Raw genomic sequence first — 26204 nt, forward strand, 5'->3', positions numbered from 1 at the left:
CAATTAAAATTAAAAAACATTTTTATCTATTACCTATATAGTGTAGCGTTTCCGCTACGCTTTGCTACGCGTCTACGCATGGTTGGATATAAATTAACGTATTTGCTACGAATCATTTAAAAAGAAAACGTCAGTCATAGTGTAATTACAGCTATAAAGTGTAATTAACCTCTGTACAATACATTTCCATAGAAAAGTGATTACTTTCTCCTAGATGAATCGATGCTGGTCTGCTTTGGCATTTTTGTATTTATTGCTCACTACAAGCACTGGTACTATCGTTCTAGGTTCCCCTATTACTATGGTGTTTCTTGTATCGTGATTTGTTAGAGTTAATAAATAATAATTAAAGGCTCTAAGAAATATGTCGGATATTTGGCTTTTATTAGAATAACAAACAAAAACCAAATTGTAGACCACTAACCGAATACAACAAATGTTTAAAGATAAGTAGTGTATGTGTTTTAGAAAACACTTCCCGAGTCAGTGATAAATAAAATAATACAATTTAAACGTCCTTTAAAAAATATTACTTTGAAGTTTAACTTGTACATATAATATGTGTTTAAGATTAAAATCCAAAAATCATGGATAAAATCGATAGATCAAAATCAATCAGGTTCATATCTCATTGATCGATGTTAGTAGAAGATAGAGCCGAAGCAGCAGATCCCTGGGACATTTGAGTAGTCCCCAATGATGACAGCGTTACCGATCCCGACGTTTGTATGCAATTTCGATATCGAAAATATTGTTGTGTTTGACAAATTCAAAAAGGCAGTAAAGATGCATGTTAGAATGAACACAGTTTACTAAAATTAAGACGGCTTATAAGTCTTAATTTTAGTCACCTGTATATATATACGAGCGAGATATTAAGTTTCTCATGTAAATAAAATATATTTTTTTGTAATGAAAAATAAAGTTCTTTAAACATAATTTCAATGTACTGTTTAAATTCGCTACGATAATCTCAAGAATTTGAGAACTTTTCAAATGTCTAAACATTACTGAAAGTGCAGAGTAAAGCCTGGAGAAGGTCCTATTCTCCCCAGTCACATTTGAGATGACTGCCACAGAGAAACATTTTGCATCTCGGAAACAGATTAAATATTAAATCACTAAGCACGAGACAATTTCATTGTTCACATTAACATACGACACACTAGATAAAATTGCTACCCATAATTTACGCATGTCAAACACAAAGAGATATTGCAATTATTCTGCTCGTCTCTAAGTGAGAAAAAGTTCTCTCGCGACTTTCTTTTATAGGCTACATTTAGTTGCGGACGTAATTGTATGCTTGATCGTCCAAGCATAGTCAAAAACGATTTTATTTAAGGGATTTTATTTAACGTAAAATTGTTATTTGTTAGTGCTAGTAGTTACTTAATTTTTTGTTATTTATTATGTATTTTGTTTTTCCTAATAAGTAAATGGAATATTGATTTATTAGTTCTATGGATTACAATGAAATATACAGTACTTACAATTTGTTTAACCCATAAAGTAGTAATAGAAATAATGAAAAAGTTAAAACAAATTTAAAAATTATGGTCTCTCTGGCTGCGTATCTTTAACGCTAACAGTATTGGCTCCCTGTATTGGGATGTAAATTCGTTGAGCTGAACACCACCATCTGGAGTCCGGTACTAATTAATATTATTTATTCTAATAACTTTTGTTTGTTTTTTCATACTTGTGTCTTTTTAAAAAAAGACTATGCAAATCTCGATTTAAGGTAACACGTTAGGAATAAATTTATATAAAATATAATTTTTTTTTTCAATTTTAGTCTTATTTGATTTTATCATTTATTCATATTATTTTATTTAGACAAGTATTAACGAATAAAACATTCAGTTAAATAGCGGGTAAATCGTCAGCAAAAAGAGACTAAGGTTCGTTTTACAATTTTCACAGGAAAATCACTAAATGCGATTAAATCTGTATTCTTAATTTAGACAAGAATACTTTATTGATCTCAGACCATTACTTAAAAGCTCTTACAATATGCTTAGTTCGTCTTGTCACGTACTCTCGGAGTAAGGGATAAGATGTTTTATTTTGTGAAAGTAACGACTACGATGTTATAAGGTCATGTGATGTGACCCTAATTACGAGTCATGATGTGAACATATTATTCTTCAAGATATTTATTGAAATAGTATGTAATGCTTAGTCTCTCTAGAAGATTAATAAGGTACGTGGTATCAATGCCGAAACCCATCAATACTTCTGTAACATTGATCATGCGGTTCCTAGGCATGTATTATTTTCCCGTCAATCACTTTTAATAATTACTCCGCTAGGATCAACAAGAGCAAACTAACAAAGACATAGGGTTGTTCCATATTTTTTTTAACATATGGAATTGTATATTTAATAGCAGTTATGACAATTTAAAATAGCTAAATAGAAAATATAAACAAATTTATAAAGTATGTTGTTTTTAAATGTTAAATGTATCTTTATCTATTAATGCACTTGCTTGTTTTCTGTTTTATATACATAAATTGTTTATCTATGTAATCTGTTTTGGCTTTCTGTATTGTTTAATTGTTTTGTATTATAAAATGTATAAGTATAAGCTGTTAGATTACTTATAATTAAATAAATAAATAAAATAAATAAAGTTTGGTCTCTGTGGCAGTACCTTAAAATGAACATTTGCTCCCTGTATTGCGTACTTATTCGTTGAGTGAGGTTAGCATCACCACTGGAGTCACCGGTGCTGTCTACCAGACACCAAATTAAATCCTTAATAAGCGCCTGCAGAGTTAAATCCCACGGCCTTAGTTCCTTAAATGGAACCAAAAACTTAATACGTTTTTGAGATTATATTAAATATATTCATAACATTTATAAAACTTGTATGCTTAAGCCAGTAGTTAGAATGCGATTCCCAACCGGTCCTGTGTATAAACCTGGGACGCAGCAGATAAATTTTCTTTCTATACAGAATTACATATACATAAATCAATAATAATTGTTCAACGGTTTCATAAGGATACTCTAATAACTTTTTACTAGAAATTAGATTTTCTGTTCTGTAAACACCTAAGACAATCCGTCTTAAGCACAATGTAAGAACTTTTAAGTTTTCTAAAAGGTAAATTGTCTAATTTAAGAAATATATACCGATTGGTTTAGCGATCTACATTAATAAATGTTATTTCCAATAGAAATAAGGATTTTAAAAAATCGTGTGAAGTGTATGAAATCCTGCTGTCCCTGTCATGGAATGGTGATATATTTCTAACTTATATTTATTACGTAAGCTTTATATCACATAGTATACACACAGTGTCGCGTGCATAATATTACATAATTGGATGAACGATTAATTACATCAGTCACCGATCATTGCGGATTATAGATACCGATTAACTTGGTTCTTAAGCATTAACTTGTAGAAAGTTACGGTTTCAGTTTTGTAAACTGTATATTATATACAAAATATATTTCAGAGTAGAACTATACTTGTAAAAATATAATAATTTATTACTTTTTCTTTTTAGGTTGACTTTAGCTATAATAATTCAATCACTTTCATAAGTTTTCAATCCTGTTGAAATTATTCTTTTCAGACCTTATTTAGCGTTATATAAATGATAATAATAATACTTTATTTACATCATAATATTACATAACAGGAGAACTAAATTCTATACGTCCACAGTAGAAAGTTTACCAAACAAGACACAGTTATAAGCGCGCCAGGGTTTGAGAAGTGTGCATTTAAGGAAAGCTGAAACATGCCCTCTATTCAGATAAACGTACGCAACATACAACATGTAGCAATTACGACTGGTACTGGATATGAAGAATGAACAGTACAAATAATCGTTTAAAATAATAAATTAAATTTTTATATATTTTATTTATCTTCCAGGACAACTATTATTATATATTGTATACCCTTTCTATTGGATTATTTCAACTATACGTGAATGTTGCTATAATATACATTGATGGATCTTTCAAATTTCTATATCATTTACACTTATTATTTTCCCTGTAGACGTAACACGTGTTTTAGTCCTACAACGCGGGGGTCTTATATATAATCCTGATTTGGGGGGATTATATATATAATCTTGATATTCTATATATATCCGCCTTTACCATTAAGCTAACACTCACCTATGTATGTCCTAAAAATGGCATTAAACTATAGTAAGTCGTTTATCTAAAACAAAAGTGGAAATTCCCAATGAAATCGGTTCAGCTGTTTGAAAAAGAAAATTTTCTGTAGCGGATGTTCCACGAATCAATTAGACTACATTACCCTTAATAAGAGCAATTGTCCCGTAAATGTTACAGTTAATAGTAGATTTTAAATATGTTTAATAGTTTTAATTTACAACTAGTGTATTTTCCTATTTCTGCAAAGTTACTTTACTTAAGTGAAGTTTTTACTTCGAACTAGACTTTGCTACAGTCATGAAATAAATGCCTATAGATGTGTTTTATCTAATAGTGATATATTTTAAACTTGAGTGATGGAAAAATTGTAAAAAAAAATTCTACCGGGCATAAAAATTGATTCTCTAAATTAATATCGAAAATTCTAGTAGAAATGACACTGATATACTAGATGAAATACACTTGTAATAGATTATTTTCACAGAAATAATTATTAATTTGTTTTAATTGGCAAATATGCAATTTATCGAAGTTTAATTCCTCACCGTGCCTCTTATTCGACAATTAATAAAGTATTATATATCATATATATATGTAATAAATTCTAACAAATACGGCCCATATAATACTTAAAGAATTGTAAAAAAAATGTAATATAGTCATTTTGTACAAAGTCTTAAATACAATTTAACCTTGACAATGACCAAGTGCAGTGTTCAAGATCAGCCACAGGTGACCAGTACATAGCCGCGACATGCACACAGGCGCAAAACTGAACATATACATACACGCCTCAGTGCACGACTATACGATGCAACGATTGCACGCTCTAAAAGATTTATAGATAAATGCAGTTCCCGGTGAAAATAGATAAATGCCAGTGTTCATGTATTTTCTACACATTTCAATAGGCGCATTGGCATTAGCTGGTCATTGGTGGCGTTGAAAGAACGGGGCATCCGCGGTATTAGATCAAAATGGTGCACCGCGGGCTTGTTGTCCTGTGCTTCAGTGCTATGCTGGCTGTGACTTCAGCAGACACCTTCGGAGCAGGACTAAAGCTCCTCGGAAGGATGTACGATAATTGCGAGAAGTCCCAGGAGATTATCCAGTGCTTCAAGATCCAGGCAACAAAGTTAATGTTCAGAGCAGCGAGGATGGAGACACTGCCCATCTTTGAAGGCGTGTCATTAGTTAAGAGATCAGATCAAGGAAGAGCCTTCCCATCTCTACCTGAAGGTGATTTGAACTCCTTAGGGTCTGATGACGTTGACAAGCTACTTCAGCTATCAGCCTCAAAGCTGCTGCAGAGTCATCGTGTGGTTATATCTCCAACTTTGGCTAGTGTTGATGTTGGCAGGTCTTTTGAAGAAGCAAGAGGTAAGCTTAAGAAGATGATGGGTCCCATTATGGCTGGTCTTGCGATCAAGGGAGGCTTCTTGGCTATGGCATTCCAGGCAATTGCTATCATCGCGGGTAAGGCCTTGCTAATTGGAAAGATTGCGCTACTTTTGTCTGCCGTTATTGGTTTGAAGAAGCTGGTCGCTGGCGGAGAATCTCATGAGAAAACAACATACGAGATCGTAAAACATCCCCAGGTATCACAAACGCACACATACTCAGCATCGCATTATGGAGGTGACTTCGACTCAACAGGGCCTGGAGGTCACTACAGAAGAAGCGTAGAAGATGAGGCCGCCGCTCAAGACAGAGCTTACAGAGCTTATGCTAGACACTAATAGCTTACGACTCATTACAAAATACGACATGGCATCGAGCTTTCAAGAGCTTTCATAACCCAATATAAAGGATATAGAGAAATTTTAGAAAATCAGACGACACTTTTGGTTTATAGATTATTTTATTAACGCTTTTCTTAGATTAAGTCTGTATAAGTTTGTCATGTATATAAGTATATGATGTTGTTATATTTGCACCAAAAATTAAGATGTAATTTATTAAGTTTAGTTATAGTAAATAATTTATTAATTTTTGTAAGCTAGTCGACGGGTACTGTGCATTTTCCTATTTCGTATCCGATTGTCCAATTTTGTAAAAATAGACTAACATTAAGCTAAGTTTTGTTATGGTGCGGTATAAGTTATTTATTTATTTATAAAGAGGTAATTACGCGAGTACCTTTATAAGTATTTTGATTTTTAACAAATAATTTATTTGAAGTTTTGTTATAATACAATAACTCTAGTTTAATAGGGTATGAGGACAGATATGGCGAAAAAAGGGAATTGAAACTTGACTTTCGTTTTATTTAATTCTACAATTGAAAATACTATACCTTAATCCTGAATACATATGTTAAAAACAAAACACTAATAAAAGTTTATAATAATTAAATCATTATTATAATCATGAATAAACCTAATTATAGTATAATTGAATTCTTCATACAAGAAATCAAGTTTTTTTGCAAGTTAATTCCGCATTTTATCGAAGTTCAATAAACTATGTTGACTGACTAACCGACTTATCAATTCAAATTTATACAAATACAAGCTGCCCCGGCGAACTTTGTTCCGCCTTAATGGCAATAAATAAGCAGTTTGTTTTTTTTATTGGAAAAAATACATAAAAATTAAATACCTACATTAATCATTCATTATTATTTCTGTATTTTAGTACATAGGTTGTTCTTCACTTAAGTACCTTGTGATACACGACATTTTTTGTTTTATTATCAGGCGCAATAACAAACAACGCTGATGGTCTTCCGACCCGTGAACATGCCACGTATAATTGACCATGGGAAAAACATGAATGTTCTAGATTTAAACCACAAACTTTTAAGGATTGGCCTTGTGATTTGTTGATGGTCATGGCAAATGCAAGACGTATCGGAAATTGAAGTCTTTTAAATTCAAACGGCATATCGGTTGGGATCATCGGGATCCTCGGAATAAGAACTTCCTCACCTTTGAGATTTCCTATCATTATCGTAGCGTAAATTACATTGTTCTTCAATTTTCTAACCACCAAACGCATACCGTTGCAAAACTGTGCAACGGTTGGTTTATGTTTCGAAGCATGATTACTACGGAGCCAACCTTTAGGCGTAAATTGTGCGGTGGTAAGCCAGGCACGTCCAAAGAGTTTAAAAATTCAATGGGATAGTTGGTGGCTTCATCTTCATTTGTGACGCAGTCAATAGATTTGAATGAAGCATTGTTCCAATGATCTTATTTTGAATTATGTAGTTCAGGTCATCTACATCTTTATTCTTAGCCGCTAAAATTGCTCGCTCACTCAACCATTCATTATTTTTGTAGTTAGAAATAATGTTTGGAAACACATTGTTAATAAGTTCGTCTTTTGATTCCATTCATCGACAGGTACTTGACCATTACCGATAGTCAGCAATTGCTCCGAGAAATCTTCAGCAGATGTATCATTAAGCAATGTAACTCTCATGTTTGTTGTCAGCTGCAGTTTCTTCACATAGCGCCATAGGTTTGACGATTTGAGGCAAGTGTTTATTTCGTCGACAGCCGTAGATCTTGGAATTACTGGCAGTATTTGGCGGAAATCGCCAGACAGTAAAATCATTGCTCCTCCAAAACATCTTGAGTCATTGCGTAAATCTTTTAATGTTCGGTTAAGTGCTTCTAATGCACGTTTATGCGCCATTGTGCATTCGTCCCAGATGATGATTTTCGATGCCGCTAAAACTTTTGCCATTGCTGAGTGTTTTGCAATATTACACGTTGGTTCTTCAATAGTTTGAAGATTTAACGGTAATTTTAATTCTGAATGAGCCGTACGGCATCCTTCTAACAATGTGACTGCTATTTCAGAAGAAGCAACTGCAACCGCTATGTTGGATCTCGCCCGAACAGTTGCTAAAACTAATGACATGAGGAATGTCTTGCCATTTTCATCATCGTTTGCCTTCATTAAAGTATCATAAACTTGCTGGTAATTCAACAGGGTTACATTCGTTTGAACTACTAAGTCTAATTCCTGGTGATCATATTCACGTTCCCGCTCCAATACTCGATTAAATGCGTCTTTCGACAACAACAACAAATAGAAACATTAATCATTCTTTGGATGAACTGAATACATACGACCATGTCGAGTTTTATAGTTCTCTTCACTGTTTATACGAATGGGCAATGGCACTATCATTACATTTAATTATTTATTTAATAGAAATATTTTGAATATTGATTTCTTACAAATATCAAATTATCATATATACGTCATTACATAGCTGTCATTATACGTCAATTACATAGCTATCATTTGCGTTTTATTATTCTTTTTTGTTATACCACGTTTTATAGTGACTGACGTTTCATGTCAAGTCCCACGGGAACGCTGCCGAACGGGATAAAAAGTATCCTATGTCCGTCTCCTGGCTCTAAGCTACCTCCATTCCAATTTTCACCCAAATCTGTTCTTCCGTTCTTGAGTTATAAGTGGTGTAACTAACACGACTTTCTTTTATATATATAGATTAATTAGCTATGATGGTAATTAGGACAATGTTTCTAATGAGACAATGTAGATCTTTCCTTGTCTAATTTTTTCAGTATTTCTAATTCAATTTGATAGAATTTTCTATTTATATATTATTAAATATTTATCATCACAAAAGGTTTCTAAGATAATTTATTTAATAAAACAGGTCCTTGCCCTGTTTACAATATAATAATTAAATTACAGTCAATAAACTCTAATTTTTGCTGTAAATAAAATAAAAACTCTTTATATATAAGTAAATTTCATATAAGTATGAAACAGTTACATACAAGTAGTAGAAAGCTTTGATCACGCAAATAGATGCGCACGCGACGATACAGTTAGTGGTATTTGAAGAAAAACTATGAAAGTAAAGAATGATGTACAGTTGCATATATATCAAATTCTAAATTCTTCTAATGTCTTACTTGCACGGAATATATCCGGAAGTTATCGGTAACCAGTTACAACGACTTGTACACGTCATAGACCCATTTAATTATTAGTCCGTCATAAACCTATTTAATTACTTAGCACGAGTGGACATTATTTGTATACATTTTTTTAAGATATGTTCTATAATAATTTTGAATTCAATAGTTTCGCAGCACATGCGATGAAATATATTTTATAGGCATTTTTTTACAATTGGGTAGCATTAATGTAGTTTGAGTAGGAATCCTTATTTTTTCTTAAAATTAAAATAGTCTATATTAATCAGTGATAATAAATAAAAACAAATTTAAATTGGTCCGGCCGTCTTCGTATATATTGCGATTCATTTTTATTTATTCATATTTACAAACAGTGTGCGCATAATTAAAATGAAAATAAATCATCCTACATAAAATCCTTAAAAATAATGAATTTAATTAAACCGAATGGACACAAATGATATCAAGAACATCCAAAGTGACTAGTGTTTTAATAAAAATATTAAAATCTAACCCCCATTCATTGGGGTCCATGAAAACTTCCGGCCGTTTCGTATTTTGTCCTGATCATCTTTTTTCGTTACAAATAATCTTTCTAATCTATCTCGAAGCTCGTCTGGGGTTATTGGAGACCCAGTTGTGGAGTCGTCATGCTCTTTGTAAAAATATTCCGTATGGTGAGGATGTCTGTAGTAACCTGAAATAGTATTAGGTCACGTGATTTATTTAAATAAATAGAGCTTATACCTAGTCCAGTGAACAAGACTAAAGGCAAGATCTTAGCTTTAGCCTGGTGAAAACCTTATAACCAAGGATTCACAAGTCTTAAGTTTACGGCAGTTTTGCTTCGTAATATTTATAATATGTAAAATACATCCAAAAATTAAATATTTTGAAGGTAGAAGATATGATAAAACGACGATATGATTATTAATAATATCATATAATTTAACACTTTTGTAAAGGTGAATCTTTTGTGCTGATTAAATAAAAATGAGGTTGCGGGATGCTTTCTTAATTATGATGGAGATTGAGATGTTTTATATACATATACATATACATTAAACCTTAAATAACATGAAAAATGTTACCTCCAGAGGGAGCAGCGGGGTGATAATGACCGACATTTTCATGTGATGTAACATATGAAGATAAGGTTGGTCCAGCAAAGTTGTTAAGGCCTCCAAAATAACTTCCACCATAACCTGTACCAGCGCCACTAAACAAAGTCACTGCAAGTAGCGCCACCTTGGCTAGCAAGAAAGCCTTTTTACTCGCTAATAAAACTAAACCCAACAGAAGTGGTAATAATGTAGATATATGAAACTTTATTCCAAGCAAAAATGGCACTAGAAGATTTCGCGCCAATAACCGACCTGAAAAAAGTTTTATTTAAATTAGGGTCCTAACAAAAGCTAGAGAGATAGATAGACTGGAATTTAGCGTAATGCTCGCAGTGTGATTTATTCGCTATATCTTTATTTTATTAATAAACAATTGAAATTGATACTTTTATTGCTTGTGTTTAAAAAAAGAACGAATAACTTGGCTTAGAAATTAATCATTTAAATTTTGTTTTAAAATAATGTGATTAAATAGTAATAGATGGCGCATTTACTCAAGTTCAATGTCAAAGCCTTGACATTTATAGTTCGTTTATCCGTAATCCCCTAGGTGGCGCTTATTGAAATTTTTGTAGTAGGATACCTTTATCTTTATATATCAAAAAGTAATGACGTAGTGTTAAATATTATTATAAATAAAAAATCGATGTTTCATTAATTTATAAATTTTGCTTGACTATGTTAAGGTTTAAAAGCACAAAACTCAGTTATGTTATATGTATAAGTTGCATGACCGATAGCTTAATACATATCCCCCCTATGTACCCTTCCCTTGCTTCTAATATAATTTAAAAAATAATTACCCGTAGAAACTTCCCCCTGTCCTTGATAGGCTCTATCTTTATTTCTCGGATCAATTACAAATTCCAGAACTCCATTTGCTAATGTAGGTCCAATTCTCATAACTAATCCTGGATACACCATACCCATATCCCAATGTAATGATCGCTTTGATATTAAACTGCTGGCGTCTTCCATTATTGACCTGGAAGAATTTTATTTTGACTGATTAAATGTCGAGTACTTCATGTATTTCAAAAAAGCCGTAATATCTGGTGATCCCGTAACACCCCATACGGGCGAATTCAAAACCTACATACCGGAAATCCATAGGATCTTTGTCAAGAAAGGCACCAATTTCCCGCGGAGTCTTCTCATCGCGGATAAATGAAATCCCGTTCGCCAAACTAAAAGAATCAGTTTCTTCATAGTTATTTAGTTTCGTTAATAATTCCTTCCCAAAACAAACACCGACCGATGCAACCCTCTGATCTCCTAAACACTGGTTCAACGAATTATCTATGTTGTTCTCATGAATCGTTTCGCCTTCCTGCAATTGTATCGACATCACACCTGTTAAACTTAAAATTATTATGACGAATCTCGCCATTATGATTTTCTTTCATCGGGATTCTAGCCAACCGTTTGCACTGATTTAGATATTACGTATAAATTACGAGCCGAACCTCGGTTCCTTTATAGACTTTTCTTGTTATGAACGAGTGAACTCTTCCATTGTTTCCGTAGACCGTCACGGGTAATTCCCACGAAAAGACAATGCAGAGAAAATGTGTGTGGCCAATTCTGTTTCGGTCGTTTTCAAATTAGATGTTACGTTAACTTGCATAATGAGTGAATGTTTTGAAAATTAACATACTGAACATAACGAAGGCACCTGGGTTGTGTTATTAGGTAATTTATAATGTATTTATCACAGCTATGAGACAGATGGCATTACATATAAAAACACACGATTTTACTTGACATCTAAGTATTTTGGGTGAATTATTGAAATTTTTTATTTCATATAGTATTTATCAAGGCTTATACGTTACGATCAAATTAGAAAGTGTGTGAGGTTTTAAACTGCCATACTCATAAATGAAAACCGAATGAATCATAATATACTTAAAGTAACCATGCTGTTGGGTCCTGTGAAGCATAGATAACATACGACTTCCTAAGTATTTATCTTCTGCACTCAAATATTCTAATAATATTATTATTTAATACTAGCTGCCCGCGTGAACTTTAACAACTTATGGATGATGTGTTGTGTTTCATAGAAACTGTTCCATTATCCGAAACAAAAACCTAAGTAGCTACTAAATTATTATTTTTTAATTTTTTTTTAAATGTTTCTCTTCATCAATCATCAATCTCAGACTTCAAAGAATAAAAATAATAAAAAAAAAATTCGAATTGGTCTAGTCTTCGATTTATTAATATTATTATTATATATTAGTCTTCGAATTGCGCTAAGCAACATTATTGTCATTATTTTATTTATTCTGATAATTAAAACCGCACGGGTATCACAAAATATTTTAAAATTAGTTTATATATATATACTAGCGGATCCGACAGACGTTGTCCTGTCTACACGTCTTTAATTTCAAAATTTCAATTTTTAATAAGCCATTTTGATGAAAATTATTATTCAAATGTTATGACAATATCTAACGATCCAGCACATGGTCACACACGATATAACACAATTATAACAAAACTTTTTAAATTTCGGGACAGACTAAAATTAAAATTCGAATATTATTTAAAATTTGACACTGCGATGGTAGCGCCGTCTGTCGGAACCAATGTAAAACATTCCAAAATCAACAACAACTAATAAATTGAAAATTAATTAAAAAAACATTGTCCAGCGGACAAAATTGTGAATCTAAACCATTCCCAGATCCCCTTGAACACACACAAAAAATTTCGTCTAAATCGGTCCAGTCGTTTAGGAGGAGTTCAGTCACATACACACGCACACAAGAAATATATATATATATATATTAAGATATATATATATTATCAATCAGTTACAGCAATGACATTTGTTTTTGAACAGCACGACTTCCTTGATACGTTTTTTTTTATTTTACTTTTCTTCGCTATAATAACGTTGATGTGAACATAAATCAATATTATAAGTAAAAAGTATAGTTAAATATAAACAAAATATTGACAAAGACGTCATATTGTGCCCTAAATAATTCGTGCTAATAGTAAAATAACTTTTATTATAATGTTTCATAAAAACATAACATTCAATAAAACATAATATTTTATTCAAAAATACTTGAAATTGTTTACTTATCGCCTTTTCGATCGTACCATTTTCCAAATTTGGTTATTCTTCGAGAATGATCGAGGCTTCTAACCTCTTCATTCAGACTCCCATTGCCATACATAATGAATGAATTTCAACCTTATACTTAAGCAGGAAAACCTATAATTCTATAAGCTATCTGTGGCGCTTACGCCAGTCATCCAGCGTCATGTCAAGGAGTGAAAGTAGACAATATTCTTCCTACACGTCCGGTTTGCCTAAGTAAAAGTTTTGTTTGGCTGATGTAATATTCTCTTGTTTTACAACTAATAGACCCATTGTTCAAATTCGTATCGATAATATACACGCACTATTATTTAATTTACTTCATTGGATGCAGTATGGAGTCCAAGTGTGGTTATGTGCTTTTTCAGTTATATTTTAGCCTATTATAGTTCTGAAAGTAATGTGTTACGACTTTACGGTACAACTTTTTTTTTTGCATTCAAAACTTAATTTTGATTGCAAATAATAATAATAATTTATTTAAAGTTTGTTTCACAGGAAAAACTTATATCTAAAATTGCGCTATTTATACAAACAACATTAGTCAGGTTTATCTGAAATGTAAATAAATGTATTGTATGTGTATATAGGAGCAATCATGAGCTTTATAGATGACAAAGGAAAATATAGTATTTTTACTTTTTACACAGACAAAGTCAAGGTCGAAAGGCCACATTTGTTTTTAAATATATAAATTTTAATATTTTTTATTAATATAATTCTTCCCTTGTGAATTCATATTTAACCTCCATAATCACCACGATATATCCATGAAAAATTTAAAATATATATAGAATATAAGTATTTATATAAAAAATTGTAAGAATAATGTATATTCAACCAAGTTTATATTGTTAATATTTCGTTTTTCTTTTCTACGAGCTGCAGGTATGTGCAGGTTGCCAGTATTTTAGAATCGTAAAGTATTTTCAAATTCAAAAACCGAACATTGACCACAGATACAAACATGATGTGAACTCCCAAATCTATTTTCAAATTTATAATCGAACGTTGATAGGCTTTAACTTTCTAAAGGCAATATACTTTGAATGGTGGTCATTACGTGTCATAATATTATAATTTGACCTTATAAGTATAGAATCAGTCATGCTACTTTCACTGGCGTCCCTCGAGGGCCCCACAAATTGCTGATGCTTCGTTTTTATGTTACCCTCCCCACTTTGTAACGCTCACTTATTTTATACATACTAAAAAAGCAAATAGGAAAAAAATATACTGTTTGTCTTGTTAAGATTCGTTATATTTAAGCTCGAAATGATAAACTACGTTACAATTAATTCATAAATATTAATAATTTTTAACATTCCGTTTCCATTAAAAAAGAAAAAGCGATTCAAACCGGACAAGAGTCCGTGAGAGAAATCTTTAGGAAGGAAGTGACATAGATATAATTCCGTGTCAAGAATTCACATACCACAAGGACATATTGCACAATATATTACGTTTGTTTGGGCGACTTGAAATCATCTCTGGCAAAGAAGTAGTATATAATGTAAAATCATCTCTCAACCTTACTAAAGAAATTGACCCTTAGGGTTAGATTCAGAAACTAGACTGATGCTAAGTCTTCTTTTTTTATAGAATAGGGGGCAAACAGGCAGGAGGCTCACTTGATGTTAAGTAATACAGCCGCCCATGGAAAAGTCTGATTCCCGTATGTGAAAATAAAAATTTATATACTCTTACTTAATCATAAGAGATAATTCCTCCCTAAAATACTCAAGTACTTATTTGACTATTAGTCGTGGGTGTCTGCGAGTAGAAGTTTCATTAAATATCTGCGCCGGTGCTGTATTTCATATATACGACTATAATACCTACTGGGTTTTGTTATGCCCAGAAATTTACGACATCAGTGCTACGGATATTGAAGGAACTAATCGAATTGGACTTTGTCGTTGTCTATTAAAATTGGTACTCTATAAAACAATTAACATTGATTTTGATAGGTCGGATTTGTAAAATCTAGATAATAGGAAATTGTCAGTGGTTTTTACTAATCTATACAAACCTACTTTACCTAGTTTATACAGTACGAGTCCACAGATTGGTTAGTGAAATGGTCAAGTTAGAGTTCTCAAAATATAGTATCTTTGGTACTTACTTAAGTATTAAGGCATATTATTATTAGTTCGCAGTACTGCTATATACCGTTCTATAGTACTACAATTTTACATCGTTATAGTTCGACTGTAATCTTGATAATTAATACAAAAAAAAAAGTTGTTTTTATTTGATTAAGGTGTCGTTAATATTAAATGTATAAGTTTGAATTCGCACCGGCTCTCTTTCCGCACAGTTAAAAAATATTGTCAATTGTAAAACTCGAAAGAATCTATAGTTGACAATATTGAGGTTTGTATATTATTAAGTTGATAATTGAAATCGCTGTTCGGAATAAAAGAATACAAGCGCAGGTGATTCCTATGCTGTTTTCTAATATAAAACACGCTCTTTGTGTAATACACACATTAATGTGTGTTTCGTGATCTTGTAAGGAAATGTAACTATCACGTTGATTACAATTTTGAAATTCATAACAGTATACTTAAGTTTACGCAGCCCGTTTCGAATTAAATGTGTATTAAAAACATTTTTACTTTGTATCGATAATAAGGGTAACTCATAAAGAACTTCCAGAGACAATATTAGTTAAATGATTTCAAAACAAAAAAAAGAAAAGAAAAAATAAATAAAAAACAAAAGTCCACGTCTTGTCAGTTTTGTTACACATTTAACAATTGTGGGTAGATATGTACCTAAAATATAAATCAAATTATTTATCTACAAACCTTAGCACTGATGTGGTCAAAATGTACGATTAAATGGTTGCTGTTTATATTATACGCTGCCGCAATTCGTTATAACGAATTATACAATGGTTATAACCAATTGGGTTTACCACAAATGAAATTACAGCCCAATTATTTAAAATGAGTGCTTTATTAAAAGCATTAGAATTTGCCTTGGTCAAATCGTGGTAGATCAATTCTTGTGTTTGCTATGTAATAAACCTGATACTCAACTAGCTTTAGTGAGGCCTTAGCTTAATGGGAAAGTATAATAACCAAATATCTAGAAAGTGAAATGATTGGCATAAATTATAGGTGATAGTGTGATTATATTTTGTATGAAGGCGCGACTTCGTCTTTGTGACTGTGAGATAAATATGAAGTTTTAACATAACAGATATCTTTCTGCCCCACGGCCCATTAGGGTCACCCTAATGTATTTGTTCTTGGTGAAAACATGATATTATGTCACAGATTCAAAGCATATTGAGGTTTTTTTTTATAGAACAGGGGGCTAACGGGCAGGAGGCTCACCTGATGTTAAGTGATACCGCCGCTCATCGACAGTCGACACTCTCGACACTACAGGGCTCGCAAGTGCGTTGCCGGCTTTTTAAGAATTTGTACGCTCTTTGCTTGAAGGACCCTAAGTTGAATTGGTTCTTTTTAATTTTCTTTTAAAAGCCTTCTAATAAATTTAATAATTATTTAAATACAAATAATTACAGAAATTTATTCGTTTAATAATGCCGGACACCAGAGAAATAAAAATAAGATGTACATATATATATATATATATACAGGGCAGACCCACTAACGCATATTCGAATTAAGTATACTCTGAATTTAGTTATAACTATGCCACTGCTGTGTTTCACTGGATATCAAATCTGAAATTTCCGAGTTACAAACTATGACTACTAAAGCCACACAAACGATTTATCATAAATATCCTTTTTGTCTTACAAACAACAAAACACCTACATATTTAACTGCTTACACAAATATTATATAAATCAATAGTACAGTAAGCCTATAAAAACTATCCCAGATTATATCTAGATCACCTAAGAACGGAACTATATAGCGGTGATGCTACGCTCATTAACTCGGCTTATTAGTATATAGTATTGTATATTATGCGTTGAATCGATTTTAATTGTATAGGTATATTCAGCCTGAGATAATATCAATGGAAGACGTTTTCAAATAAATGTTTGCGTATATCTTTTTTTTTAGAACAGGGGGCAAACGGGCAGGAAGGTCACCTGATGATAAGTGATACCGTCACCCATGGACACTCTCGATGCTCAGCGTTTTTTACTTTGTCTAGTTTGAAAACACTTGACAAAGTAAAAAACGCTGAATTTTTATTCATAACAACGTCGGGGTTACAAATAAAAGAAACAAATTAAATTGGTTGTAACTAAACAGCCTGAATCATGCACATTATTATTAAATCTAATGTATAGGAAAGGCTTCTTAAGTTTAATCATCCCGGGACCGATTATATTTTTTATATTCATACAATATATATACGAAAACTTCCGGGAAAATGTTTTTCTCATAATTAATTAAATAATATAAAATATTATTAATATAAATAATTAATATAAACTATTATTTTTTATTTGACTTCATTGGAGATTTTCTAATCACTCAACTTTTTATTTTAAAAGTAACAAATATACCAATTAAACTTACCAGTTTTAATTTGCTACTGTGCACTACATCATCCCTTATCTTTATGAAATCTACTATGTTCTTTACCGCAGCAGTAATAAATTCCGCTTGCTGCCTCGCGATTTGCGTTTAACACACTTATGAAAATGAACGTGTTTTCATGAAAAAAATGCAACGATTGGAACAGATAATTTCTTTCAAAGTGAAAATAAAACTTTGCTGTATGAATCGGATTCATTTCGTAGGCACGCTTGACTAATATATAGTGCAGGTTTGTAAGGCGAAAAAGATATTGCCTTGGTTACCCTATTCATTTATTATTTTAAGATTTATTAAATATTACTATTTTTTATTATTGTATAGTAAAATATTTAGCGTTTTATGAGATAAATTGTACTAGGCATCTTATCAATCTGGGCTCGTAATTTGAACAACAAAACCAATGATTCGTTATTTCATACAATACAAGTAATTATTTACTTAAAGCAAAAATGTTACAAAAAGAAAACGTTATCGACAAAATAAGTTTGACATAATGTTGTATCAACATCATGTCTAAAATTTAGCACGATGGACTGACCATTTGACCACAGGTTGCCACAGTCTTAAAGTATTTAAGTAAACTGTCACTGCCACTGACTTATTACATATTACTTTTTTATTGCATTTCATTAAATATAGATTTCATTTTAGCGTACTAAAGTTGGACTATAACTAGTGTAGGCATAGTGATGGTGTGCGGGAATTTTTTGCCGATTTGAATTGCAAACTCATTGAATGAATAACAATGATCACGAAATTGTAGACGTCTTTATCTCAGACAATGTTTTACAAATGATATATTATTTCGATATGTTTTAGTATTTCTAACGAGTAATTAAATATTACAATTGCACGGGACCATTGTGTTACACACTTGACTGTCATATAATATACCAACTATCAAACTAATTCCAACTTCATTTCAGTGTATCATGTTTCTTATGTTTGAGGTGTGGTTGATCCAAAAATCCGGTGTTACTATCGACATAAAACCTAAGTTGAAACAGTTTTGTGGATCGATTTTACGTCCCTACCCATGATGATGGGTACTGTGATGAACTGGTAGTAAATGTAAAATTAGATTCATTTAATATTTCTTTTTTTTGACGTTCATAAGTGTACATTATGTTACCTATATGTATAAATAAATTTTGAATTTGATGCAACTAAATATTTAAATTATACGCTAAATACAATATTGATTAAAAGTAATAAAATCAAAATAAATGAATAAATATTTTTTAGTAGGTTATTGTTTATTGCTTAGCCATTGACAACTTATGACTATAATTAATTATATTTTTTTATTTTTATCACAGTAAACAGTACTGTTACTGTTTATGTCGTTTTGAGATTTTCTTCATCAAACTGTAAAATCATCGAAAATATTTTCTAAATTCAAATATCTGTTGTCTATAATTTTTTTGTATAATAGGAATGTCTAACAGGCCAGTGTTATTTTTATATGTGCTGTTAATACCGGTACTGAATACATTTAAATAATTCTGATATTACACGAATATGACATTGGGCTGCGTGACGGGAACTAATAAGTGTATTTCCGGCAGTCAACTAGTGTATACCCATTTTAGACTATATAGGAAGAGCACTTTACAAGTCTATCGAGTAAACTGTTAGTAAGAAAAGTAAGCTTAGAATGATTATATTAATACTAGTTACGGAGCATCTATTAACAAATATTGTAAGGTGATATAAAACACTAAAAATTTATACAGAAATCATTTGCAGGTGCACCCTTCATGCTACCCTATGCTACGCCGACCGACCTAGCGTCAAAGATTCGTATCAAAGGTCTGATTTTTTAATTCCCATTCGGTAGTTGGAACAACACTATTGATAGTTGAAAATGATGTTTGGAATCATTCTAAAATAAATAAAATTACTTGTACTTGTATGAAATCTATCGGTAGAGTGAAACTAACTAATCTAAATGTGTTATGAAAAATATAATTACACTATACACACAATAGGGTTTAGGGTCAATGGTAATGTATGTATATAGTACCGTAGACTATATATATATATACTTGAATTTGCTGATAACATTAACAGAGTACAATTTTTTTGGGAATTTAAAAAAAGGTGTTAAGAACTACAGATTTATATTTTTGAAATTTTTTCCAATCAATTTACTTGTTTATGTACCTATAACGAATGTGGTATTTATTCAAGTTTCTACGATTTTTCTATTATATTAGTTGCGCTAGAAGATATTTTGCTCCCGATTTTTTATTGGTAAGTCCGTTAAGCTATTTTCGCTAAGCTCACTCTTATATTGTACCATCACGTTCAAAAGTGAAAAAATGAATAATTATAACATAATTGGAAAATCACTATTTATTTTATTTATAATATATTGTATTTCTTTAATATATTAAGGCCTTAAAACCCACATTTTTTACTTGCGTTTTTATACGTTCAGTACATACAATTATAAAGAAACACCCTTATCAGTGACCACTTATTCTTTTACTAAAAAGAGATCTTTTATATTTTAATTACTTAGTAGTTAAAACTCTTAATAGCTGTCGGTTCATCTAAGGTCAGAACATTAACTTTAATTACCCACCTAACAATTTGTCTATCCCGATTTCTACATGACTGTACATCAAGCTGCATAAATGCATCGGTGCATCCCTCTCAGTAAACTTCACTGTACCGTGAAACTAAGCGCATATAAACGCAATTACTGTAATATTTTCAAACAGAGTTATCCCGCCACGAACGTGCGAACGACTCCAAAATGGTTCACTACCTCCTCGTGTTAACACTTGCAGCGGCTGTCAGCGCCAGAACAGCTAGCACAAACCAAAACAGTCTGGACGAGGGCAGGAGTTCAGATGACACAGTATTAGGAGACCTCAAAGTTGCCTATGAAACATACAGAGACTGCAGTGGTAGCGATATTGGCAGCTGCTTGAAGTTGAAGCTAGCTAAGGCGCTTAACAGGATCTCAAAGAGTGATGAAGTCACTCTTCTCGGTGGAGTCACGATCACAAAAGACAAGAATGCAGTCGAGAAAGTGCAGGAGGAAGCGATTCCAAGAAATCTTGATGAGAGCTCCTTGGACAACCTCATTTTGGACAAAATCGTTGGATTCATGCAAACTCATACCGTCCAGGTATGTATTTTTTAATGAAACTAACCATCGGAATATTTAAGATTCCACCCATTACAAAAATATATATGACTTTAGATAATATAAAGTGACATAAAGGTCCTTGGATCAGATCCTCGTGACAGACAACTAATGTATATTTAATACACGAATAGTTATCAAACAATATTTAAATTGTTATGACTGTACCGCAACTCAACATAGCGCGTTCAAGTCGTTTCTACCAATGATTGTTACAAACTTTGTTATCTGTATAAAAATGGTTTATAAGAAGTATAAATATAACGAGAGAGAGTTTCGTATTTATGATATTCGTTTAAGCGTGAGTTGAGCCTAGTTTTAATTTCTCTTCTATTTTAATTACTGTCTAGTGTCCACTTTTCTATAGTGTCCATAAGGTGACGAGTTTCTAAACGTAACCTACTCTTAACGACGTTAAAGCTTTCGAAAATGTATCAGCAGTTTTCACAAATGTTTTACAAGTGTCAGTCTTGACTTGTTAAATACTTAAACAATTTCTGAACCAATTTGACTTAGGATCCTTCAAGAAAAGAGCGTACAAATTCTTAAAAGGCCGGCAACACACTCGCGAGCCTTAGCATCGAGGGTGTCCATGGGCGGCGGTATCACTTAACATCGGGTGAGCCTCCTGCCCGTTTGCCCCCTATTCTATAAAAAAAAACTTAAAGAATAACCTTAATGGTTCAGTCTTCCATGTACCTGGTTTCTTGCATACATGCGTTCACGCGAGTAATTGGAAGAAATTAGTTCAAAGCATGAGTGTAGAGCTTACGAATCAATTAATTAACAAAGGAAAATTAGTAGTTATCTTGTATCAGCTAAGATTAGCCAATCGGGTAATTGATAAAGAAACAATTTGGTGTTTAAATTAACGACGAAAAGAACAATTTAATTAATATACTAGAATTGACACATCAAAATTAAATAAATGTTCACAATTTACTGGCCATAAAAATTTTTTTTTTACCTAGAATTTATGAAATAAAGAGACCCTGTTTGTATTCCTGTACATATTATTAGGGTGGCATAAAACAGCATACATAATAAATAATTATGCAATCTCCATTCATAGTTATCCTAATCCTTTAAAAAAGCGAAAAGTTATGTTCCTTATGTCTCAGTATACTTAGATATATATATATCTATCTATATATATGAAGCCCTCATTTCTAGATAGACAAGACATTTAGGTCATAGTCTTAAAAGGTGTAATATTACATATTCATTACGCGCCCTGTCGTTAAACGGATTAAGTTCAACGACTTTATTATAGCTGTTGCACGACCTTATTTTATGCAACTGTTATTTAATTGATTTCATTTGGTTACTGATCTGTTTATCATAAACTAAGGCATGATAAATGACCATAAAACTTTATTTGTGTGTAAAATGCTGCCTTCGTCGTTTAGTAATTGACGCTTAGCCCGAGGGGTCTTTTGGGGGGGGGATTTTGGGAGATAATAGTTTCTGGTAACATACAATTATAAGAAAAAGCAAGAGTTTATTTATTTAGTAATCCTACAGCTAACATAAACTATATATGAGTAAAAAAAATACGCTGAAAATATAGCCAAAGATGGAAAGCCAGAATTCATGATAAATTTTACTACAAAAGGGATTTTGAAGAAAGAAGAAAAGAGAAGAAAGGTTTGAAGGGATGTTTGTGAGTTTTTAACTTTTATACGAAATCACAGGACTTTAACAACAACTATATAATTAATCACTTGATGTCGTGTTCCTTCATAATTTGTTACAACTCAAGCGAATTAATTTTCTGTCACATTTAGATTAATCGAGTCGGATAACTAGATAATTGCAACTATATAATTAATGATGCATTAAATACGTTATCCGCGTTTGAATAGGATTGAAACATTTTCGTATAACCGCGAACACGGAACGGTAGTCTTCTGTCAAAACCCAGGGCGACTGAATTAAATGCATTACCCTTAAGTCCCCGAACTAGCAGCCTGATCTTTAGTTTTAATTGTACTAACTAATCTTCTGTATTATTTGAACTTAAATCTTAAAAATAAATAAAATAAAAAAATAAAATAAAGTGAGAATAGCTCCGTTATACCGTAAAAGACACTCTTGTAATTTCATATTTGTAAAACTCGTAAAAGGAGAACAATATTAGGCTTGATACAAGAATACTGTGTATAAATGACTAAGTGTTAAATTATATATTAACGCATACCTCGCACAGCATTTTAAATATGGCAGGAACTTTACATCTTCTTTCTGATCTTTTGATGTTTAGAAAAAAAGTTTTTTTTGTGTTAAGACGCATTTTGTGTTTTCTCGATACAATTAGACGTTAAGAAAATTATTTCTACTTTAAAATCAGAAATACATTAACGCACCGCTTTCACGACATCTCTTTAATTACAACCAATTAATTCATCTTCACTTCTTTCCCCGCTACACTCTATTTAACAGTTTTCTTTCGACCTACATAGTTTCTTTTGCTAATAGCGTCATGCGTGATGGCTAAGAGTTTTTGTGGACTTTTCTTAAACTAATTATATCTATACTTGGCTTTTCACGTTAGTCCATCGAATTGAAAGAGAAATATTTTCTTAAAGATTTATTTTGTAAACACTTACATTCAATCTCAGGTCAGACGCAGATTTTAATTAAATGTATTATAATTTAATTATTATTATATTATTAATTATTTGAATTCTAAAATAATAACTAACCTTAAAATGTAAAAACTAAAATATATTATTAAAAGTAGTCCCTTTAGGCAAGGTTCCGAAGATACTGGCAGCGTTCCCCCTTTGAATAGCTAGACTAATTCTTTGTCCGAGGTAGCTATTAATGTGTTATTTGTATTCCAACTGATGGGGTATCTTAAAAAGGGTCCTGGACTTAGCTTAGGCTTGCATGCTTTCATGAATGTTGGAGACTGACAAAGGTAATTCCGCATAGTAATTCCTTATTTGGTCAGACTGCGGTTCTTATTTAGAATGGCTATTCCGAACCCAGAAAGGTAACTGCAGGAAATGCCACTTCAAATGTTGGTGTGCATCTTTTATTGTCAATCGGTATCTGCATTTTAGAAGTTACAAAAAAATAAGTAAAATAAATCTTTTAATTGTCTTTACAAATACCTACGTAGTAATGGATATTATTACTCATATTTTTTAAACTGTAATCCTAGGTACGAACTATACAGAACTTGGAGGAAGTATAAACTCTTCTGAATTTTCCATCGCCAATTATATTGTACTTTAAAGTTAGGACGGTGTTTTTATGATTGTGATATTAATTACATATAAAAATACTTGTCTATGATTTTTAATTATACATAGATAACTAATATTTTTTTGTCTTAAATATTAAAAAACCCAACATCTTTTTTCATAAAAAAGTAACATAATTAAATCATTTATTATATTTTTAGACTTTACTTTTATAGACTAAGAGTCTTTTGGTGCGAATGAAGTTCCTTTGCGGATGTTAGGTCCTCTCTCAAACGTTCCGCAACCACGGCTTCTTCCTTCTAACAGCCCTGTCCTTGCCTTATTACTATAGACTATATAATATGTATATGTGTATCTATATGAGATTAGGCCGTTTAATAATGACTGCGGTAAATTTATCTAAAAATTATTATGATAAGAGGTTTTTTAAGCGTTTAATTATCAATCACAGATCAAATTCCCCACCGGTTCGGACCTTCAGCGCGCGTTCGACGAAGGTCGTGGAAGGAGGAAGAAACTTGCCCCACTCCTTGCGATCCCACTTCTCATCGGTGGAATGATCGTACCCCTAGCCTTCGGAGCACTGGCCCTCCTCGCTGGAAAGGCCCTGATTGTCTCCAAGTTGGCTTTGGTGCTTGCTGGTATCATTGGTCTGAAGAAACTTCTCTCCTCAAGTGGAACAGGAGAAGCTCATGAAGTGGTGGTCTCTGCTGGACATGGTGGAGCTGGTTGGAGCAGGTGATGAGGATTGTTTAATTAATATTTCTGTTTTTCTTTTGTTTATTTATTAAAAAATGGTATGACATCTTAAACAACCGGTAATCGATTACTTTACATTCTTAAATGAATTTACAATAAATAAATCCTTTATTTGGTTGTGGTACATACATAATATTAAGATAAATAAATGAACCATATTAAACAAGCAGGCAAGTAATAAAGTATGATTAAAACCAAATTAATTATTTATTATGTCATATTATATTACTATCTTATAGCTTATATTTTTAAGTCATCTATCACAATAGAAGCATAGTGCCTTAAAAAATCAAATCAGAACCTTGAAATGATTATACGGTTTGATTGCCGTGGCATATATTTTTTATACAGGGCGGTGCCAGATGCTGGTACCTTCAGCTGTTTTGGCAAAAAAGACGCAGCAAAATGCCTAACATATTATATTTTATGTTTGTCTGTGTCATTCATCCTTTTATCACTAGTTTTGACAAAACATAGATCTTATTTTATAACAAATTTTTCATATATTTCTTTGTTTATATTTACTGAACTAAGCCGAAAGAAGGTATTATTATGACGACTGAATATTTATTTTCCATTGCAGGTCCCTCGATTCACACGACCTTGCCTACAACGCGTACACCCAATAAATCCACCGGATCATTAATTTTAGTGGCGGCATTATGAACTATTATTTATTTTAGTTTACAGCAAAATGCATATGCATTGTTCCAAAGATATTTATAGACTGACATGGCGTGCAAAGGACATGATGAAGTTTCTAAGTTAAAAAGTACCTCAATTCTCTTTTATATAGTCATATAATATGTAATATATGTAAATACCAAATATTCTAAGACTTTGGATATTGCTTTAATATTTATTAATCTTTATCATTACATAAGATGTAAATATTAGCGTCTATAATAATTATATAAATAATAAATATATGTTTTTAATGTAAATAGTATATTTATATATGTATGTATATATGTAATATTAACATATCGTATATATACAGAGTATTTTAAATATTTTGAGACAATAATAGTATCGAATAGTACATTTTTATATATCGAATTATATATAATTATGCATTTATATATTATAGTAAATTATATATATTATAAATGTTATATGATACAAATATATAATTTAATATGTTTTATTTATTTTATTATGTGATATTTGTGTATGGTTTATACAAATTACATATGTGACTTAATATTTTAGTGAAAAATATATG

General features: G+C 31.7%; 3 protein-coding genes across 3 annotated transcripts; 2 read left to right on the forward strand and 1 right to left on the reverse strand.

Moving 5' to 3' along the window:
* Positions 1-4973: 4973 nt before the first annotated feature.
* LOC111002015 lies at positions 4974-6301 on the forward strand. Its single transcript, XM_022272104.2, has one exon. The coding sequence runs from the start codon at positions 5130-5132 to the stop codon at positions 5889-5891; it is 762 nt and encodes a 253-aa protein (XP_022127796.1). The 5' UTR covers positions 4974-5129; the 3' UTR covers positions 5892-6301.
* Positions 6302-9210: 2909 nt separating this feature from the next.
* Positions 9211-11624, reverse strand: LOC111002020. Its single transcript, XM_022272110.2, has 4 exons — positions 11290-11624; positions 10993-11174; positions 10157-10441; positions 9211-9762 (listed from the first exon to the last, which is right to left on the reverse strand). Exons 1-4 carry the CDS (start codon positions 11577-11579, stop codon positions 9575-9577), a joined length of 945 nt encoding a protein of 314 aa, XP_022127802.2. The 5' UTR covers positions 11580-11624; the 3' UTR covers positions 9211-9574.
* An 8970-nt stretch (positions 11625-20594) lies between these two features.
* LOC111002023 lies at positions 20595-25794 on the forward strand. Its single transcript, XM_022272113.2, has 3 exons — positions 20595-20990; positions 24672-24958; positions 25563-25794. The coding sequence occupies exons 1-3, from the start codon at positions 20613-20615 to the stop codon at positions 25606-25608; spliced, it is 711 nt and encodes a 236-aa protein (XP_022127805.1). The 5' UTR covers positions 20595-20612; the 3' UTR covers positions 25609-25794.
* Positions 25795-26204: the final 410 nt, after the last annotated feature.

This window comes from Pieris rapae, chromosome 11 (genome assembly GCF_905147795.1).
Source record: "Pieris rapae chromosome 11, ilPieRapa1.1, whole genome shotgun sequence".
Lineage (NCBI taxonomy): Eukaryota > Metazoa > Arthropoda > Insecta > Lepidoptera > Pieridae > Pieris > Pieris rapae.

Coding starts and splice junctions, on each gene's coding strand:
- LOC111002023 (XM_022272113.2), top strand. CDS start 20,613: ATGGTTCACTACCTCCTCGTGTTAACACTTGCAGCGGCTGTCAGCGCC. Junction 20,991..24,671: donor TGCAAACTCATACCGTCCAG/GTATGTATTTTT, acceptor TATCAATCACAG/ATCAAATTCCCCACCGGTTC. Junction 24,959..25,562: donor GGTGGAGCTGGTTGGAGCAG/GTGATGAGGATT, acceptor TTTCCATTGCAG/GTCCCTCGATTCACACGACC.
- LOC111002020 (XM_022272110.2), bottom strand. CDS start 11,579: ATGGCGAGATTCGTCATAATAATTTTAAGTTTAACAGGTGTGATGTCG. Junction 11,175..11,289: donor AAAGATCCTATGGATTTCCG/GTATGTAGGTTT, acceptor AAATTCTTCCAG/GTCAATAATGGAAGACGCCA. Junction 9,763..10,156: donor CCCCGCTGCTCCCTCTGGAG/GTAACATTTTTC, acceptor ATACTATTTCAG/GTTACTACAGACATCCTCAC.
- LOC111002015 (XM_022272104.2), top strand. CDS start 5,130: ATGGTGCACCGCGGGCTTGTTGTCCTGTGCTTCAGTGCTATGCTGGCT.